Below are 22,342 nucleotides of genomic sequence, written 5' to 3' on the forward strand. Positions count from 1 at the left end.
GTGTTTTTAAAAGTGGCACCAATGAAGGGTGTAGCTAGATTTGGGAAGAAAGGAAAATTGAGCCCACGCTTCATCGAACCGTTTGAGATTTTGGAAAGGGTAGGGCCTGTTGCCTACCGGTTAGCTTTGCCACCAAACCTTGATGGAGTACATAATGTTTTTCATGTCTCCATGCTAAGGAAATACATCTCGGACCCATCACATGTGATTACTTATGAGCCATTACAAGTACGGGAAAATCTGACCTACGAAGAGATTCCAGTGAAGTTATTAGATCGTAAGGTTCAAGATTTGCACACCAAAAGCATCCCATTAGTGAAAGTCTTATGGAGGAATCACGAGATAGAAGAAGCATCATGGGAATTAGAGGACGAAATCCGCAAGAGATACACATCTCTTTTTAGTGAGGAAAGCTAGTATATCAGGTATAATTGTTTATGTCTGTGATTGTTAATTAATAATAATAAATTTTATTTTGCTGTACCGTTTGCAATATAATATGCTGAGTAATTAGTTATTTTAATTTCGAGGACGAAATTTTTTAAGGAGGGAAGGTTATAACACCCCAAATTTTTTTCAATATTTTTGGGCTTAAAAGAATAATATATATATATATATGTTTATTTAAAAAAAAAAAAAAAAAAAAAAAAAAAAAAAAAACATCAGTCCTCTTGAACGGCGTCGTTTAATTGAAGAGGTATTATTTTTGTTTTCTCTCGCACGACGTCTTCCACCTTTCCCATCTTCAAAACAGAAACCATGGACACCTTGCAGAATTTCAGCCACTTCTTGCCATTTTTCAGTCCAGAGAAAACACGTTGAGCCCATGCATCAACCCATTAGCCACGATAGCTCCACTCTTCTTCTATTTAACCATTCTTCTCGCCATGCATTCCAAGCATCGGCAGAAGATTCAGTACTTGCCCATTTTCAAAATCCAGCAGGTATTTTTCTTTCTCTTTGTTTCTTTCGTTAAGCTTTTAGGTGATTCAGAGTGTTTTAGTTCCGTGAACTCTCTGCTTGTAAATCTATTAAACTGTGATTGAGTTGAAGCTTTGATTTCTGTTTAGGGGTTGCGATTTTTTTTTTTTGGCTCCTGAGCACTATGATTCATTTATTTATTTATTTATTTTTTCTTTTCTTCTTCCTTTCTTTTCTTTGGTTGGACGCCCCCCCCCCCCCGTAGTATATTCTTCCCTTCCCCTGCTTCTTTCTTCTCTCTTCTTTTTCTTTTCTTGTTTCTGAGAGAGAGATGGGGTGAGGGGAGGAGTTGAGGAACAGAGTAAGGAAGGGGGGAGACCGGCCGAAGAAGGGGTGTGGGGAAGGGAGAAGACCCAGCCGGTGGGCTAGCCACCGGACTAGGCGGACGGTACCGCAGGGCCGGCCGATCGCGGCCCCGCGCCGGCGACGCCTCCGGAGGGCTTTTCCGGCAATTTCTGGCTCCCTGTGTGTGTAAATTTCTGGGTTTTTTCTTGATTTTCAGAATATGGGTTGATTAGATCTTGAGAAATTTTTGATTTTTGAATCTGTTTCTTTTTGGGTTCCTTGATTTCTTTTCCTGTTGAGTCCAACTGAGAGGAAGAGATGAGGGAGAGATCGAAAGAGGGAGAAGGAAGAGAGAACCGGTGGGTGAGCCACCGGTTGGGGCGGACTGGAGCAGTGGGCCGGCAGGCCACGGCTCGGCGTCGACAAGCTGCAGTGGAGTCCGATTTTCGTTTTTTTTTCAAGATGGGCTTTTGTTGGTTTCTTTGTTCAGATTTCAGTTTTTGTTTGTGGGAAGTTTCTTTTGGTTCTTAGAGCAGAATGGGTTTCAAGTAATGGAGGAAAAAAAAAAAAAACAAAAAAAACAAAATCTGGGTTGGTTTGAAGATCAAATTGTTGGGTTGTTTTTCAGGTAGAGGAACCGATGGGAATTGAGAATTTCTGAAGTTTTGTTTTGGGGTGTTGTAGTTTTGACTGTGTTGTTGGGATGTTTTGATGTGATGAAGTATCCTGTCAGTTTGGAGTATTTCTGGGGACTGTTTTGAGATGGTCGGTTGGTGTTTTATCTTGTATATATATGGGTTCTGCATCAATAAATAAGATAGATGATGGACATGTGCTCAATGCTGTTACAGAATGCTTATTTAATCTTCTTTGGGTTGTCGGGAAGTTGCTTCTTCATTCGGTGTTTATATTTTGTAGAAAGCTTCTGTATTTGTGATCAATTATGTGAATATTGAAATTTTGTGCGAGTTCCTTGGTAAAATTCTGGATGTTGATTTTATAGTTTTGCTGTTTGTTTGAGTAATGTTTTTAGATGTTGATAAAAAATAAAAAAATAATAAAAAAAAAAAAAAAAAAAAAAGAATCAAAGAAGTCATTTTAAGTTGTTAAAATTTGAATTATTTCATATGGCAGTATCATATACTTGAAAAACTTGAAGTGAACCCACATCAGAATAGTGAATAACGTAATATGATTGAGAAGAAAAATATGACTTCAGGCCCAAACAGTGACAATTGCTTTAATTATTTGACATGGTATTTAGTCCAACTTCTATAGACTATATGACTGTTACATGGTGCACATGCATTCAGACTGGTCATCATTGGACCATTAGCCAATATTGTACTATAAGTGATTTGTCATAGTCTATATGGACTTTAAGGTTCTTTAGCCTTACTTGTATCTTTCAAATTTGCCATTAAAAAAGTGTAGAATATTGGCTTGATGCTGGCTGTAAAATACAGTAGTCTTTTAGCTAATCTAATTCAATATATTATGCACCAAATTTGATTATTTTGTCCTCTAAAAATATATTCTTGTGATCCAATCTAGGAAGGAGGAACTAGTTACACTCAGAAAATCCAGGTAAGGAAACACAACCCTAAAAACCCCGGCAAGTTTTTTAAATAAAATCTTGTCAAAGGAAAAATGTCGGGAATTTTCAAAAGACTTTCACTTTAACATTAATTGTTCTATGATCTCAAGTATGAATATGTTATTTGTAAACACATGAATGAATGAAGCTGGTGATTATATGCTAGATGTGCATTATGAGAATGAGGATGATGATATATGTGCTACATGCGCACTATATGAACATGATGATGAAATTCTGAATGAATACTTGTTTTATGTGCACCACACAAAGTTTTGTCACACGGTACCATAATGCTGTGATCCGGATCTTATAATTATTATAATGATGGGTAGCGGGGCAACCACACCAAAATTGTGGGGCTATCGGCCGGGGGGTTCTCACCTAGGGAGATTCCTAACCCGGTAGCTCTCCCCTGTGACGACAGGATGAGCCATGGATCCTTCGGGATCGGTCCTTTGGACGAGCCCAACGTGCACCGCTCATGGTAAAAATGCGGAAGTGGGCCAGTGATAGACAAAACTTACACATTATGAATGATGATTATGAATGCACATTTTTTTTTATTGTTACTGAATTTTTATTTATGTGAAAATTTTTAAATGTGTAAATTAATTTTATATTATATCTTATGTTTTGTTGTGCTACTTACTGAGTTGTTGAACTCACCCCCTTACCCTTACAATTCTTTACAGATGGCGCTTCACATCATCATTCTCATAGCGGGCGTACCCATAGGGGTCGCTACCTATGATGATTCACAGTTCTGGCCCATTGATGCCGATCAGTGGGTTTATGTTTGTTTTGATAGCCCGTGATCATAACGTTTAGTCAGGGATTTATTTTTTTGTTTATGTATAGTAATGACACTGCTAGTCCGGACCAGTTTGGAGATAGTAGAAGTTTCCTCCAAGAAGTAGTTCGAAGACCGGATTATTTTTTGTATATGAACAGTGTTTTATTTTGTGATCCCTGGCTGTTTGTATTAGCTGAAATATTACTAAAACTTATAACATATGTGAATTAATGGGTATTAATCTACATTTTGTGTTTTTTTGTATTATCCTCTTTTAATATAAAAAGAATTATATTTGTGGATGATTTTATTTTTCTCAAGTTCACGTATCCCCTTACATCCCAAAACGGGGGCGTGACAACAAGAACTCTTTACAAGTTCAGAATCTCATACTCTACAAACTGAAACCAATGCTAGTATCCTTAAGTTGTAATTAGAGCATGTTTAACCCTTATTAATGTTCGGGGTATTACAATGTTGAGTTGGCAGTACACTACGAAAAATCTAGAAAGCCAGGACACAAGCGCATCGTTTGGCAAAACAGCCTCTCGTAGGAGATCAAATGTAATGCCTAAGAAAATAAATAAGGAGTTTAGCATACATAAATTTTATTTATTAAATAAGATGGAATGAATATTAGATTCTAAGTGATGATAAAATACTACTAAAGAGTCCTTGGATAATAAATGATTAATTGTAGGGATAAGTTGTAGTTGAATAAAATATAAGGGGTCATACATTAATTAATAAAATATGAAATAAATAGGTGGTGGGGTTATGGAATAATTTATAAGAAATTGCACCTTAAAATAAAAGGGAACCTCATCCAATGCCACTTGTTACTTTGTGGTTGGCTTAGGTGATATCCTATCCCTTAGCCTTGGTATAAGGAAACCAGAAAAAGATAAAAGAAAATTAAAGAATGGGGCTTTGCCCCATCCGGTAATTCACTTTCTCTCCCTCCTCCCTCTTTTCTTTTGTACATTTCTTTCCCCTCCCTCACGCACACTCCCTCTCCCCCATCTTCCTTTCTTTCTCTTTTTTCTTTATTTCCCCTTCGTCTTTCTTCCCCTTCTCTTTTCTCTCCATCACACCATACCGTGAGAGAGAACTGATTGAGAGAGAGAGCACGACACAGAGAAGAAGAAGAAGAAGAAGAAGAAGAAGAAGAAGAAGAAGAAGAAGAAGAAGAAGAAGAAGAGAAGAAAAAGCAACCGATCGAGGGTTTGAGTGAGATAAATCTCTAACATTTTCTCATGATTTTCGTGATACTCATTGAGTTTAGAGCTAGAAAATCATGTGGGTCATTAGAAATCTTCTTAGATTCAAATTGTAATATGGGTATGAGTTTCGGTTTTTCTGAGATTGTAGTTGATTTTTGAGTTGTTTGCTAAGGGATTTCATCCGTCGAAGCTATAAGGTAAGGTTTGAAGCTTTTCCATGTAGATTCACTGTACCTGATGAGTCCAAAACATTGTATATTTGTACCCCCTTAATTTACATTTGTTAAGCCTTTAGTTTTGTTATTTTCTAATATTTTTTGCTAGTTTTGATGTTTTAGTGTTTTACAGGAAATTGAATTAAAATGGCGATATTTTGTGTGAAATTGCAAGAAAAATTCTAGACCCTTGAATTGAGCCATGCAAGACCTGGAGGCTCTTGACTTTATGTGAGATTTATATAGAAAAACAAAAGTCTTTAAAGATCTTGTTAGGTTTTGACTGGCTACATTCTGGTTGACAAAATCACTTGTATGTATAGATGTTTTTATTAGGAATTCCACTATTCAGAGTGATATTAGAAGATTCTGCACTGCTTACAAGTTAGAAGATTTTGGTTCCCTGTCAGCCGTTTGGACGACGTGTCATCCCGTCCGGACGCCCATCTGTCTACTATTCCATCCGTCCGGACGACGTACCATACCATCCAGACGCTCAACAGACCAAGCATCATTTGTCCGGACGACGTGCCATACCGTCCGGACGCCCGACAAACCAAGTATCATCTGTCTGGACGATGTGCATTCACGTCCGGACCTTCACTGTTTCGAGAAGCTACTGTTCCAGCTTGCATCCGTTCGGACGTTTCAGCAGCCCGTCCGGACGCTTCTCAGTGATCGATCAGCTTCAGATTCTTTCCAAGTTCAATTTAAGGGAAGATTGCTTCAACCGTCAAGAATTGCAATTCAAATATAACCATCTGTACAACAGTCAGCCTTGGTCCGGACGCACGTTCAACAGTTAAGGAAATTGCTAATTTGACTTCAACTGTCCGGACGATTGCCTTTCATGGTTCGGACACGTGCATAGCAGGTATCGAAATTGCGTGTTGAAGATTAGCCGTCTGGACGCTCATCCCCCATGGTTCAGACGAGCGAAAGCCTTATATGGAAATTGCTTGCAGCGGACGTACGACCGTCCGAACGACAGTGTCTCACCGTCCGGACGCGGCTCTTAAACAGGAAAGATTTCTTAGCGAAATTTTCAGAAAAATCTGTCACACAGTTGTTCGTCCGAACGGCCCATGTCCACCGTTCGGACGACACCCGCATATATCACTGCAGTCGCCCATTCTGTACCTTAGCCTATAAATAGAGGCCCCTGGACAATGAGAATTGCAAGAATTCGGTATTGAATTCCACAAGTGCTTAGAGAAGTTATTTTAAGAGATTGTTGAGCTGATTAAGTTTCCTCTGAAGCCATTGCAAGTGTGCTGTTGCTGCGCTACAACTGAAGTCTATCTTAGGGGTTGGCCCTAAGGTAAAGAATTCCATTGAAGGCCCCTTCAGGTAGGAGACCTGGTTGGGAAGCATTCGTGTTGGGTTACATGTTAGAGAGCAAAGTACGACCACTGCATCGGGTATATGTGAGTGTTACTATCTTGTATCTAGCTTTATCTTATGAATAGTGGATATCCTAGGTTTGGTTGCCCCGGAGTAGTTTTTCTCTTAATCAAGTTTCCACTTCGTTAACAAAAATCCTTGTGTCATTTATTTTCCGCATAATTATTTTTGTTGACACTTTGTGCACACACTTGCTATTTATTTTAGAAGTCAAATTTCATTTTTCAGATCTTAATCCCATCACGTGAAGGACATGCTCAATAAAGGCATAGGCATGCCAAGGCATAGGTCTCCTTTATGAAAGTCTCAGAACAAGTTGTTATTTTCTCTCCTGAAATCACGTGGAAGTCAAGCCGAACCAAGACATGTTGCAGATAAGGAACAGAAAAGAAGTGGTTGAATTTGCTATTTCCATAACAAGTCGACCCAGTAGTTTGAATTAATTTTTCTCTTGTGAACGTGAAGAGGAGGTGCAAAACGAAGAGGAGAGAAACATTCACATGGACGTGGCCTTCCAAAGGAACAGCACCAAGACCCAGCAGAATTTTTATACACGTTCTTCTTGGTGACCTGGCGTGGGTAATGACCAAAGAAAATAAAAAAAAATAAAGGAGCATCGAGCTAGCCATGCAATCCTTTCCAAGAAAGTCGTGGAGCACCGTTTGAAGAGAAGGTTTTACAGTTTCATTTTTAAGTGACTCTATCCATAAATTCACAGCACCCAAATAGCATGAGCCATGAGACGACATAGCGCAAGGAGGATAAAAAAAACAAAAAAAGACACTGAACTGGCCGGCTCTTCCCAAAAAGGCAACAAAAATAGGAAGAAACAAGTTCTCTTTATTTTGGAAGGCAATGCACAAAAGTCTTTGCAAGCAAAAGGAAAGAAAAATAGAAGACACAAGCTGGATCTGCAAGATTCAGCAGAAATTGCAAAAATCTGAAGACCAAAGGCACCACTTTTCAGCTTGTTTCAAACCTAGCTTTTCCTTATAAAAACCAAGAGACACCAGTAGTGGAGGAGAGTTCTTTTTTTTGGTAGAAAATCAGTCCAAAACGTGACTGGAGGGTAGCTCCAGTTCACATTGATTGTGTTCTTATTTCAGTTTTATTTTGCAAGTTTTGTTCTTTTCATTTTGCAGCCCAGAGTTTTTTTTTTTTTTTTTTCCTTTGTAAAAAAAATCAGATCGTGACTAGAGGGTAGCTTCAGTTCACGCCTTTTTTTTTCTTCCTTCAGTACTTGCGTTTTCCTTTCATTTCTTTTGTAAACTTATGTACGTAGTGCAGTTTTGGAAGTCTGACTTTTATTTCCCGTTCTTTCTTTCTTTTACAGCAGAGTTTTGAGTTTTAAGATTCATTTTCCTATTTTTTTGGCTACAGTCGAGACCCAGCCTTTCTACTATAAATCTGAACGTGAGTGAGATCAGTTCGGAGTCTTCTAGTTTTTATTTCCTACTTTGCTTCTCTCACAGCCGATACCCAGTTTTCTGTGGTGATCAGTGTGTGTGACGTGAGAGTTACAGCTCCTGTTCACGCAATTTCTTGCCTTTTTAAGCAGTTTTCCAGTCACGTCCGGTCTCTTTTTTTTTTCTCTGCAATTGTGTTTTCTTTTACTTTCTTTTTCTTTCTTCTTTTGTAAACATAAAACAATTTGGTGGTTTTTGTTTTTATTTTCTTGTTCCCGTTCTTTCCAGCATGACCCAACCTTGTTCCTTTTTTTTTTTTTTTTTTTTGTGTGTTTGTTTAAAGAGAACCGGACGTGACTGGAGCCTCAATTCCTGTTCACGCGTGTTCTCTTTTAGTGTAGCAATTCTGAAGTGTTTTTTTTTATTATTATTATTTTTTTATTTTTTTTATTTTTTTATTTTATTTTTTATGATGTCTTCACACATTAACTACTTATAAGCTTTTCTTTATTAAGTACTCATTCATAGTTTCTTTTAATGTATATGTTTTTAATTCAAGTTAGTGTGTTGTTACGAGTCATGGAAGGCTAAAATTTTCAACTAAGGTTGAGGATGAAACCCCACCATTGATAACACATACATTCTTGTTGTGCTATTTGGACAATCCGATGTTTATTAAAATATTATTCAAGTCTCATTCATTTTATTGATTTATGTCTTTAGATTGAATGTTTATTGATTAAAAGGTTGGATATTTAATGTGTTTCAACCGATGGATACATCGATTTATTTGATTGAAATAAGATATCCATTGTAATTTGTTTATCAAACGGATACAATGGATGATTTAATTTCAAATGGATATTTGTTGTGATTTATCTTTGAGTTTGATTCATTAGATGTTTTAACATACATTGTTAGGGAGCTTGAGTAATGAACAAAGTTTAAATGTTTATCGGGTGTACAAATAAAATACAAGAGTGTGTTGTTTGATTTGGTTAGGTGGATTCTAAAACCTTAGTACTTTTTATCATTTGTTCTATTTCAATTTTAGTTTAGGTATGATGTTTTGCATGCTAAAACCAAAATAAATTGGAACTAGGTTAAGATTTAATTAGTTTAAATAGAAATTATTTTTACAACGCAATTCCCTGTGGATCGACCTCGCACTGCAAAACGCTATATTGCAAACGATTCGTGCACTTGCGAGTACTTTAAAAAACAACAACAGTACCCTTTGATTTTTCGAGCTAGATAATGGTATGGGTTTCTATGGTTTTTGTTAGATCTGAATTTAGGGTCTGATTTGGGGTTTTCATTGTAGTTGAAATTGGATTAAATCCTTGTAGTTAGTTGAAGGGTGTGTTTCCCTTGGCATTGATTTATGTTATTTCTCATGGGTATTTTCTAGCATGATCAAATAGGTGTTATATGAATGAGTCTTTGGATAATGTAGTTTTAATTAGGGGTAATTACCTTTTTCCCCCATGAACTACCAAAAAATGCGCAATGCCCCCATGAACTACCAACTTGACCAAAATAGAGCATTCAACTACCAAAGACAACCATTTTCCCCCCTTCCGTCAGTCAAAGGGGTTAAAACAAACAGTCAACGGGTCATGTGCCGTTTTATATGGGGGCATGTTGGAAGATGATGGTAGTTCATGGGGGGAAAAGAGGAAGATGGTGGTAGTTCATAGGGGGAAAAGAGGAAGAAAATGAGGGTAAAACGGCGTGTGACTGACGGAAGGGGGGAAAATGGTTATCTTTGGTAGTTGAATACTCTATTTTCGTCGAGTTGGTAGTTCATGGGGGCATCGCGCATTTTTTGGTAGTTCATGGGGGGAAAAGGTAATTACCCCTTTTAATTATGTTGAATTGTTATGGATTGTTGGTTTGATGTTGGTTTTATGACTAATAGAGAGATTGATTTTAATATAAAAAGGAGGATTTCAAGTATTTGTTGGAATATAGTTGAATTGATCCTTTGTATGGGTTTTGATGTGTGGTTGGTTGATGAAGGCTAATATGTGTTCCATGATATGCTTATGAGTTGAATTGATTAGGGTGTGATTCTTTGTTATGGATCATTTGGGTGCTTTGGTTATGCGATGAGGCTTTGATTTAGTGTGGGGTTGATTAAAAATTAGTATGAGATTTAATGAGTATTGCTATGTGATTTTGTTAAAAATCTATGAGTGTCCCCACTTTGGAATAAGGAGTTGATTTTGATATTTATGGATGTATTGTTAATTGTTGTTTGGAGAAATGTTTAAAGTTGAATGGGGTTATTTGAATGTTTTAAGTATGTTTCGAGGCTTTGATTTAGTAGGAACTTATTTATGTACTTGTATTGGCTTGTGAATATGGCTATGTGGTTTTGGGTGTTAGAAGATTCACTTGGTTATATCTATGAGCTTTGATTTATTGGTAGGGTTTGAAGACTTTACAACTTTCTTGGGGATGCTTTGATTTAACCAAGTTATTAGAATTGAAGATGTTGCATTTATATTTTGTTTAGGAGTTTTAAGTAAGTTAGCTAAACATAGATAGGAGCGTTGGGCTATAAAGTCGTATGGATGTAAACCTGTAGTGGGTGATAAAGAATAAAGTATTAAATATGTTAAGATTAGAACATCATAGGGTTGTAAATTATTCAAAATAACCTTAAGTCGATAAATATAAATTAGTAATATTATGGAAATACATGAACTGGCTTTGAATCCCTTTGGAGTGGTAATTAAGTAATTAATGCATTTATGAATGTATAATAAAAGTATTTAAATATATTATTGATCTAGCCTTAAGCTTGATAAGCGTTGTGTATATATATATATATGAGCCAAATATACTTTGTTAGTTTAAGTAGATAATCAACAAGCTATAAAAGTTTAACAATGATAAAGAGATATAATAACAATAAATAAGCAAATAAAATAGTAAACTTATCTTAAAGTTAATAAGTGAAATAAAATACGAACATAGAACCAAAGTTAGCATAATAGAAGTTAAAGGTGCTTAGCTAGTTTTAGAAAACGAGAAATGCTATGTGTGAGCACGCAGGTAGCTTCATGTGTCCTAGAGTATAGGGTTCGATAGTTTGATTGAGTTTAACACTACGATTGTTTGCACGCACGTAACATGTGGTTGAAGACTTCAACTTGTTCTACAATGTAGAGTTCAAGGTAACTAGAATGTGGAAGAGTACTTGAGTCGTGAGTCCTATGCGGTCTATCAAATGTAAGTATTTAACTCACTGAGAAAGATACTAAGTTTTGAAGTTTTATGGTATTACTAATGATATATTTGCTTTAATTCGAGCCGATGACATTTTGTGATAATGTGCATTTTGAGAATGCTTTCAATACTTTCAATTATATTGAGATATGATTTGATGATGGTTATGAGTTTTCAAGTATGTTTATGAAATAAGAAATGAGATATGATTTGATAATGCTTCAAAGTATGTTTATGAGATTGAAAAATGAGATATGTTTTATGTGTTTTATGATAAGTCAAAGGTTTCATGTTAAAGTTTGGAAATGATGTGAAAAGTACTAAAGATCTTTGGGCTGTGTACCCCTGGGCACCATGTAACAAGACCATTGGGATGCGTACCCCTTAGCACTATAAAATGAAAAACCATTGGGCTGCATACCCCTCGACACCATTCAACAAGACCCTTGAGCTGCGTACCCTTAGGCACTATGAAGCGAAAGACGGTTGGGCTGCGTACTCCTCAACACCAAGATGACGAAAACAGATGATGAGCAAGCATAGAACGAAGATGATGTGTGACATATTTTATGATGATTTTTTTTTACTACATGTATCAGTATGCCTATGAGTTTGAATGAGACAGAACATATGTATACAGTTACAGCTATTGCATAAAATGTTTTATTTGAAATTTCATACTAGACGTATCGATATGCCTATGAGTTTGAATGGAACAGAGCATATGCATATGGTTACGGCTATAGTGCATATAATATTTTATAAGGCACTATGCTTAATTGTGCTTAGATATTTGTATTTCTCAAAGGTTTGGAAATGCTCGTATCTGAGCATAGTTGGGTTATGATATGCTTAGATATGCGTAGATACTGGTATTTCCCGAAGGTTTGGAAATGCTCGTATCTCTATATAGCTGGGTATGATGCCACTCATTTTCTGCCTAGATGTACCCGTTTGCTTGTATTTCCAGAAAGTTTGTAAAGCTTGTATACGAGTATAGCTGAGTCACATGATACACACACACACACACACACACACAATATGTTACAACTGGACTTATATATATGTGCTTCCAAGCGGGAGATTGGAACTCGTATATATATTCACAGCTACATAGTATGATTTTACTTATTTATAAATTGCCAGTGTTTACCTTATCAACTTTCGGAATGTTTTAAAAGGAAGTATTATACTAATGGTAGCTGTTATTATAAACATATGATATAAAGAAAGAAATGGCGGCTCATTACGAAAACTTAGTGTGTTTTAAAATGCTGAGACCGTTGATTCATTATTTCACCTATGCAGACGTGGCTAATACTACGACTGTGTAGATGTTGTTGTTGTTGCAGGTTTAGGCGTCATCTGTGGTAGATCGTGTGCTAGCCTAGTGGTCATTGAAGGGATTCCTTCGTAGTACTTTTGGAGGCACTGACTTTGCCTAAGTCAATCTCTCCTCATTAAGAAAGTGATTTGTATATTGTATTAGTAATTTGAGATGTAATGATATTGTATAATGATATAGAAGCTCTGTTAGTATATTGGAAATGTATATATGGTCAATTTAAAGACAAATTATTCAGGCTTTCCATTGCAATGATTGTTTAGGGATTTAGAAGTAGTGTCTCGTGGTTAAATGATTTTAATTTTTCACTCTGCCCTTGAATCTGTGGCGGGACGTTACATCAAGGCCCTTGCCAGCTCACCTAACGGCCACGACGCCCCACTACCGGGTATGGCTCCCAAAGACCACACCAATCCACGTACGACTTGCGCACGCCCCTCGTGCATTCACCTCAACTATAGTCACATCCTAGGCCTAGGGACCTATGGAGCCCTACATTAGACCCTAAAATCTTAAAAAGAACGAAAAATCATGGGCCTATAAAAGGAAATAGGCGGGTTCCCCTAGAGGTATGCCCTTTAATTTTTACCTTAACTCTTTTAGAATTCTCTTCTTCTCCAATCACTTACTTGAGCATCGGACGGGTAGCGTTGGGCCAACCCCAGCCACCCTTTAACCTCCCGTTCTTTACTTGGAGCTCCTCCCTGACTTGGCAGGGTGCTGTCACTGTATCAACACAGCTAACTGATTGCTTTTAATATTGGGTAATTATTTCCTTTTGCGAATTCCAATTGTAGTTTCTTTCTTTATCGACCATTGACTCAACCGTGCATGCTTTTTTTATTTTTTCCAGGTCAAGTTTTGGAACATTGCTACTGATATGTCTGACGTTGAGAGTTGGGCGGAGTGGTATTGGTTCTGTTCGTGACTGATGGTAACAAGTTTGTATTAACATTATGAAGGGAACATCAACAGTATTTCTCAAGGGAACTTCATAAATTTTCCTACTAGTTCTCTGTAATATGCAACTATCATAAGCTTATCTCAGTCATCATGTTTCTGCAAGGAATCCACTGTGCTATCCTCCCATTGAACTATGATACGAATATTGTGAAAATAGAGGTTTGTAAATATTTCGAACATTCCATCTTCCATGTGTGTTTTGTACTTTGTTAAAACATTATGTAGAGTTTTTTTTAATTTTTTATTATTATTATCTAGATTAGTAAGTGTGATATAGATAATTGATACCAAAAAATTAAAACAGTACGTGATTGGCAGAAAAAAGCATTTGGTACATTTTGTAAAAAAAATATTATTCAGAGTCATCGTCATTATCGTCACTAATGAACATATAATCAGCAATGACAATCGCTCATGTTTATATCATTAACGCGCGACTACACAAAATTGTCCTTGCTGATGATATGAGCATTAATGATGACATTTTTGTAGCTGATGTATGTATCATTAGCTACGACATTGTCGTTGCTGACTATACCAACGAAGAATCTCGGTCGTTGTTGATAACGCGATAATAGTGCCGACTAGCCATCTAATGGCATGGGAGGTACTTTTAGTGACCAATTTCAACATGAACTAGCAGTGATTACAATTGTCATCATTGATAGTAATGATGACTAATAAGGTCGTCACTAATAAGTCTTTATTGACGGGTCGTCAGGTTGATAATAGTTATTAGCGATCACAATAAGACCTTTAGCAACGAATTTGGGTAGTTGATAAAGACTGTTTTTCCTTGTAGTGATTGATGGTGTTCCTCCGATCCCTATTAAAACTTGACTTTATTGGGCAGACTAATCGAAGTGCCTCCCATATTCAAGGCCCACTTCCCTTTCCAACATTTTGTTAATTAAAGTAGGAAGGGGCCATGTAATGGTCGGTGAAAGGCTAAGAGTACCATGTAACTTTTTTTCTTTCCTCTATTCAAACACATTTAATTTTAGCACAGGAGTTGCACAGAAGCCATCCCAATTTGCGAGTGAGTGAATGAACACTTACCTTTTAGACACTTTTTGGGAAGAGGCAACCCCTAGGCTTATACGAGTATAGATTGTGATGGTTCTGATTTCAGGAACATTAAAGTCGATAAAATAAATATGAGAATTTGGAACCATCTTTTTCAAGGTTAGGGTCGGTTTGCGAAATTTGTAATGAAAACCCTAGAGATTTGTGGATGAGAAAAGGCAGGGGGAAAAGATTCTAACCAAATTAGCTAACATAAGCCAAAAAGAAAGAGAAATTTAGGAAAGGACAAAGGTGGTAAGAAGGGCAAAGTCTGAGGTCTGAGATGGTTTTACTGACTTAAATACGTACCTGTCTGTGCGTAAGACGAGCGATATCGAGATGTCAAATCACTACAAGTACACATGATATAAAAAAAATAAAGAAAAAAAATATTAGTCAGTGTAGAATTATATTGGTATGATTATGCTATTATGGCGTTGGGTCTGAGAGGAGAAGAGCCCTAAAGAGGGGGAGGCGGAGGCGGAAGGTGGAGGGGCTTATTGTCCGGGAGTTACTTGGAAGAGTCATGGGGTATTGGGTTCGGAAATTGAGGAAAATTTAAAGAATGGCTTTGAAAGCACACCACAAGACAACACCCTCTTTAACTTGTGAAAGCAACAGGTGAGTGTGTGAAAGCTATATCACCCCCATGCACACGTCCCTTTCTGGCTCCTCTCCCCCACATCTGCCGCCTCTCTTGCACATTGGGAATGCCAACCACACATGTTATTATCTTATAGTTAACACCATGCGCAAGTTAGATCTCTTCAGCAGCTCATCATCATGGGTACATGCATCATCCATGCATATTGATAGGCCCCGCATGGCCGCATGTGCATACATATATTTATCACACCCCCATAAACAACACAAATAAACAGTACTGGGAAACAAGTGTTCCCTGCCCTCTTTCCCCTCTTATATCTATCTACTAGGCCAAATAGGGAGGGAACCCTCTCTCTCTCTCTCTCTCTCTCTCTCTCTCTCTCTCTCGGACCTTTCTTTCGCAACTCATAATCAAGAAAAAGCAGATCCAAGGTGGTGCTGGTGGTTAAGCTGTCAATCTATCAATCAATCAATCAATCAAGCAGACCAATCATCAATCAATTTTTAAAAGAAAAGGAAATCAAAAATGTCCTCCTCTTCTACCTTGTCTTTGGACCACCTTCCTCCCTCCGAGCAGCTCTGTTATGTCCATTGCAACATTTGCGACACTGTCCTCGCGGTATATATCATCATATTTCATTTCACCCTTAATATTCTTTCCTGCACTTAAATCCTCTCCTCTCTAGCTAGGGTTTATTTATTTTTTAATATTTTATGTGCATCTTTGGTTTGGTTTAGGTGAGTGTCCCGTGCACCAGTTTGTTCAAGACTGTCACGGTAAGATGTGGCCACTGCACCAACCTCCTACCAGTGAACATGCGAGGGTTGCTTCTGCCTTCGGCTAATCAGTTTCATCTCGGTCACTCTTTCTTCTCTTCTTCCCATAATCTTCTGGTACGGGTTTACTTGCTACAGTTATATTAGTTACCTTCATCTTTTTCTTTTTTAAGTTTATTAATTATATGTCTTGTTTGTTTATGATTTTGTCGCAGGAAGAGATACCAAATCCAACCCCAAACTTCTTGATCAACCAAACCAATGCGAGTGAATTCACTATGCCTGCACGGGGAGGAGTCGATGAGCTCCCCCGGCCCCCAGTCATAAATAGACGTGAGATGCATATATTTAAATATTTTCCTTTTTTACTCATTCTTTGAGATCCAGTTTTCGCTTTGAGGAAATTTTCTTGAGACTGCCCTGTCCACGCTTTTTCTTTTTTGAGACACGTTAATTTTAGGCCCAAAATATTTGCACTTTGGCATCTACAACCTACAATTCTTTATGCAGAATCAGAAGATCATGAACAAGAAATATGTATATTTATGTTTTATCTATGAAACCATTTGCCTTTTCTCCCACTTCGACTGTGTTGAGGCCTTCTGGTCACTACTCGATCACTAGTATGGTGGATGAGTAGAAATTCTATGAAGTAGAAGCCAAACCCTCTTATGCCTCCCAATATTCCAGCATTCATCCTTTATATTTCATGCCTTTTCTTGCATGTTTTCTCTTTTATGATAATTAGTCTGGGAATAGCATGAACCCTAACTGCTATAATACTTGCACACCAATCCTACTGTTTGCACTTATCCGCAAAACCAAGCAAATCCTTTTATTCTTACTTGTGGGGTATTAAAGCTCCACTCTTGTAGCTGACAAGAATAAAAACATTACTAGGCCATTCTGGTCTTTTTTGCTCAACAAGATACATGCAGGTGTTATCCCCCCGGAAATATAGATGGTAAAGAATGAAAGATGCACCATTTTCTTCCCCGCAATTATAGTTAGTTAAAACTTTTTTAGTGGATCGATCATGTATAGATGTACAGGCAGAGATAGAAATAGCGATAAAAAATTCATTAAAAGTTGGCTAAGAGATCTCAACTTGTCTGTGTTGTATCCAGCTCCGGAGAAGAGACAGAGAGTTCCCTCCGCGTACAACCGCTTCATCAAGTGAGTAATGATGTCAAGCTCTCTCTCTCCACTTTTTTTTCTGCATACATATTTCATTTATAAAAAATAAAAATAAAAGTGCTAAATTTGAAGCAAAATGTGAATGGTCCGTCAATGAATCTGCAGGGACGAGATCCAACGCATCAAGTCCGTAAATCCCGATATATCCCACAGAGAAGCCTTCAGCGCCGCTGCCAAGAATGTAATGTCATTTTTGCAAGGGTTCTTCTTTACCAAATTAGCTAGGGTTGTTTCTTCAATTTTATCAACAGTGTGGGGTCCTTTGACAAACCCGTTTTGTTTTCTTTGTGTCAGTGGGCCCACTTCCCACACATTCACTTTGGTCTCATGCCTGACCAGACTGTGAAGAAGACAAACGTCCGCCAGCAGGTACTTAGAGCCCAGTACACCTTTCATCCGATCGATACCATTGCATGTGAAACATTGCCTAACGTTTCTCTTTTCTTTTGTTTCTTTTTAATGAGCTTTAATTTGTAGGAAGGAGAGGACGTCCTGATGAAAGATGGGTATTTCGCTTCAGCTAATGTGGGTGTTTCTCCCTACTAATTAAAGAAGTAAAGCTTCTGCATATAGTAGCTAGTGGTGGGAGACAAATTTTCAAGTTAATTCAGACATGTGTGGTGTGGCAAACTCAATATTCGCTTTAACTTCTTCTTGATCATAACCCATCTGCAAATCAAGGCTTCTCTTAATTAATGTACGTTGATACTTTCTCTAGAATGTAATTTTACATCTTGGAAAACCTAATGTTGGAAGACCTGATCTTATCCTTTTCGTAGTTGTGACATTAATTTCTCACCAATGCCGGCTATATCTCTCTCTCTCTCTCTCTCTCTCTCTCTCTATATATATATATATATATATATATATATATATATATATGTGTAGCTACCTGCTAATCAACTAGTTCGCCTTATTATATATTTTAATTTCTTCTTAATTTGATGGTTTGTCTTACTTCCCTTTATTTGGATCGTTTCTTATACTCATATATATGTCAATTGATTCAACTATATATATAACTAGCTAGTATATATATATAATCTTCTTCAAAAAGTAGTAGTCAATATTCAATTACCGGATTATACATAACTAGGTACTCCATTAAGACTTTTTTCTTTTCTTTTCTTTTCTTTTTTTTTTTTTCTAATTAATTCTATGCCTAAGGACTTGGTCATGTGTTTTCCGCTTATATGCTACTTCCAACTAGTTGATACGAAAAATAAAAGTTCTAAAATCAAATAGGTTTAGATGATCCCATTTATTTGAGTCATAGAAATGATCATTCATATATGAATCATGATGGTCCAATATTACACATATCCAATTTATATACATTCGCACATTTAACTTGATGTGTGAAACTTGAAGCGATACTTGGATTGATTATAAATAGTTTAGTGAGAAGGAATGATTATTAATTGACTGTTGCATTACAGTACTTGGCGGGTCAGTTCAGCACTGAGCCTTGTCCAGCATATATATTTTGGTACAGCTAGATGTCTACATACGAAGGAACTAAGATAATTACTCAACCTAATTACTTTTTTTTATTAAAAAAAGAAATCCTTTTGTTCTTAACACGTAATGCTGGCCGGGGAAATAATTCCCAGTTGTTGGAGAAAAGTGAGTTTCCTAAAGATGTTTTCTATAATATAAGGTTGAATTGAAGTACTTATGACAGTTATGTAGAGGATTTCTAGCATGGCTGTTTGATCTTAGAAAAGGACGTGGATCATTTAATTTCAGAGTGAATTAATGCATGTAGGGCTTCATTGATCGATTCACTTCATTACCGCGCGTAGAGATCGAGTATTTGATTTTGAAATCGATCTTGATCTAGTTGGGGGTCCAGAATGGATAGACAGGAGTGAAGTAAGATAATTAATTACTGAACCTAATCATTTTAATAAACTTCTTTTTTCCGGTTTTAACTACTAATGCTAATTAAGGAAAAGAAAACGAAACTTCCTAATTGTTGATGAAGCTATTGGAAAATTATAGGCTTTGAAAGTAAAAAAGTGATCATGCACGTTTTCCTGAAGAAAGTTTTCTATAGTACATGGTTGAATTGAAGTTTCTTTGAGGCTTTTTGAATTGGTCTATATTAAACAATTAAGGACTTGGACACTGAGTAGTGAGTCGCATGGTCTTAAAGTTTTTTATTTTTTATTTTTATTTTTCCTCTCTAATCAATTTGGGGAAAAGGGGTTGCATGAGATCATCAAACCAAGAGGGGGTAGATTTCCCAACAACATAACCAAACAAAGAAGCTAGCAATACTGAAAATAACAACAAAAAATAGGAAATGTGTCCATAAATAATCTCAAATGAGCCATAAACGATCCGATCCTCTGTAAGATTTGCAAAAGGCAGCAAAGGTAAGCTAAGGAGCACAGAGAGGAACACAAACTTCAAAACGTCCTTCAACTTTTGTCGAATTAAAAAATTGTAACAAGCATCGAAATTAAGAAGGTTGTTGATGTGGAAGCACTGCCGAACATTGATTAGGTTCCGTCAATGAGAAGAAAAGACCTCAGCATACAAATTCTTGGCATATGAAATGGTTTATAAACAATGACCATAGGACCTAAACAATACTTCCATATTGTTTTGTTGTAAACATTTATTGAGCATCATTTGGCAATTAATTCCATGATAATTAGGTGAAATTTCCACCCAAAGCTACACCAGCTGTTTTGACCACATAAGCATAAATGTGTATGAAATGTTCAAGCTAGAGGAGGTAAATGATTTAAATCAATCTTGTATATGAAAATGAGTATGTATGCCAGCATATTATTTGTTATAATTTTTCCCATGTGGGTTGATATTGAATTTTTCCGTCTTACCATTAAAAGTGAAAAAGAATGTGGATTGATATTATAAGTTTGTGTGGTATGCATGCAATCACATAAATATACTCGGTTCAGCCTGTTGATCCATTTATATATATAATATATATATCAACGAACATTCATGAAGAGATCAGAAGTTCAACATGAAAAGTAGAGAAGAATATTATTGCAAAGGAACTCAAATATCTCACAAACACCATCATTGTAGATAAGCAATCTTCAACGTAACATGCATATTAATTAATTGTATCGAGTTTGTAATTACATGCAAAACTGTCGTGCTAATAATTAGGAACACAGAAAGGAGAGGGTCAATGTCAAAATCGCTGTTGAAGAATGTTAACGTGCGTCACTATTAAGCTTTCGTATCAGCGTGAGTCGTAAAGTAGAAAGTGTGCATAGGATACGAGCATTAGCAAAAGGCTATTTCATCCTCCCAATATATAGCACTGTAGTAGTAATCAAAGAAAGGATTGAAAGAGAGTCCCCACAACTGCTGAATCTCTGTGAAAGGTGCTATAATGAAATTGTCCCCCCATTTTCACCTCCAAAAAGCATGAGATCTTGGAACGAAATGCCATCTTCAACTCCAACATAGCAGTTTCACATTCTCACTTTTTGGAAAGCACGCAGCGCTACCGCTATCCTATCAAAAGAAGAGTCCATAAGCTACTATAATTTCTGATCAAAATACTATATATGTCCATTTTTAAAATATGCAAGTATCATTATGATCATGAATTCCACCCCCAGAGTGCTCAAAAGTAGGAAAACGGATTTGACCCAAAAGATAAAGTTTCGAAGTTTTTACTCTTTATATATATATATATATTATCAAGGGATGACATCTAGCTGCACGTACAATAATAACTCTCCCACAAGTTAAATCCCAATATTCACATCAAAATAACGAGAGATATCAATGGAATAAGGATCATATGTTCTATAAATAGTGAAAATTGTGCAAAATTCATACCTTTATATATCAGTACTATACACCCAGTATGGCCTACGCTCATGGCTTAGATTTTCTTTACACAAAGAATATATATATATTGATGCAAAACTAAAAAGTCAGCTTTAATGATGCAAAACTATCATATATTGGATACTTGTTTTTCTTTCTATTTTATTATTATTATTATTATTATTATTAGTTATAGGTAAGGTAAAATGTTAAGTGCATACATAGAATGGAAAATAACAAGAAAGATGGATATGGTAGGATTTTCGAAGAATCCTTAACCTCCTATGAGCAATTAGAGGTGCCATCAACTCACAAACACAAGGTTTAATAATTTACTTTATTAATTTCTTTTGTTTAACAACAAAGCAGTATTTCAAATAATAGAATAAGAGTCCAACATGAAATAGGACTTCCATATAACACACGACTCAACAATCTAACATGTTGTCAATAAGACTCCTGAAAGAGATAAATCTAATCCTACCCAAATAACAACATAAACGAGATAAACAGGAGAGTCATTCACTAACATGTGACCAACTACTCTTATAACAAAAACAAATAAACCCAATAACATAGTGACCTAATAGAATAACACTATTGTACTACTAACAATACTGCATTGCACGTAACATTCTCCACCTCTTGAAATTGCCCTTGTCCTCAAAAGTAAAATTGGAAACATAAGTGAAGTTCTTCAAGCGTTTCCTAGGTAGCTTCATTGCATGAAATTTTTTATGCTGTTGCAAGTTTATGGATGAGTCATAACTCACCTACTAAGATAAGTAAATCTATTCCTACTAATGCTCACTGTTGACACTAAGAGTCCTGCCCAAATACAAATACTAAACATGCAGCCAGCTATAACTAAAGCAACAAAGGAGATAACAACTACTAATAATAATAAGATACTAACAGGCCCAATACTTGACAATGACTACACATAATATTGCGTACGTAACGTATGATGGAAACTAACAAGAAAGATAAATATGGTAGGATTTTCGAGAAATCCTGAACTTTCTATGAACAAGTAGAGGTGCTCTCAACTCACAAACACAAAGTTTGATAATCCTCGGTCATCCTTTCTTAGCTACGGTTAATGCAAACATAAACTGTAGGATCGGAATTATGAAGATCAAGTTTGAGAATCTAAAGGTAAAATTGAACATCTTCCATACCTTCCAGCAACAACTGGATAAAGTTGAGTGGCTATTTCTAGACTCAATAGAGGACTTGGTTGCAGAGCCCCTCCTTGCATTTAGACTAAAGATTCCTTTGAGGCCGGTATGACACACATCAGGGTGAATAACTGTGATACAGGGCAAAGCACAGGCCAAGCAAATTCATAGCTTCACACTACTACTAGACTCGATGTTCCTCCACTAGCCATACAAAGAATGTCCCAACAACTGCTTCC

The 22,342-nt window shown here is 36.6% G+C and overlaps 1 protein-coding gene across 2 annotated transcripts; it reads left to right on the plus strand.

Annotated features, from left to right (window-relative positions):
• Nucleotides 1-15,395: 15,395 nt before the first annotated feature.
• LOC133854726 (protein YABBY 4-like) lies at nt 15,396-17,875 on the plus strand. Of its 2 annotated transcripts, none has more exons than XM_062290985.1 (7): nt 15,396-15,742; nt 15,862-16,017; nt 16,116-16,233; nt 17,028-17,076; nt 17,203-17,278; nt 17,392-17,466; nt 17,562-17,875. In XM_062290985.1, exons 1-7 carry the CDS (start codon nt 15,650-15,652, stop codon nt 17,565-17,567), a joined length of 573 nt encoding a protein of 190 aa, XP_062146969.1. In that variant the 5' UTR covers nt 15,396-15,649; the 3' UTR covers nt 17,568-17,875. The 2 variants fall into 2 exon arrangements, with proteins under 2 accessions (XP_062146969.1, XP_062146968.1); XM_062290984.1 differs by having other exon boundaries at nt 17,575-17,875.
• The last annotated feature ends 4,467 nt before the right edge of the window (nt 17,876-22,342 follow it).

The sequence above is a fragment of the Alnus glutinosa genome, chromosome 13 (assembly GCF_958979055.1).
Source record: "Alnus glutinosa chromosome 13, dhAlnGlut1.1, whole genome shotgun sequence".
In the NCBI taxonomy this organism is placed as follows: Eukaryota; Viridiplantae; Streptophyta; class Magnoliopsida; order Fagales; family Betulaceae; genus Alnus; species Alnus glutinosa.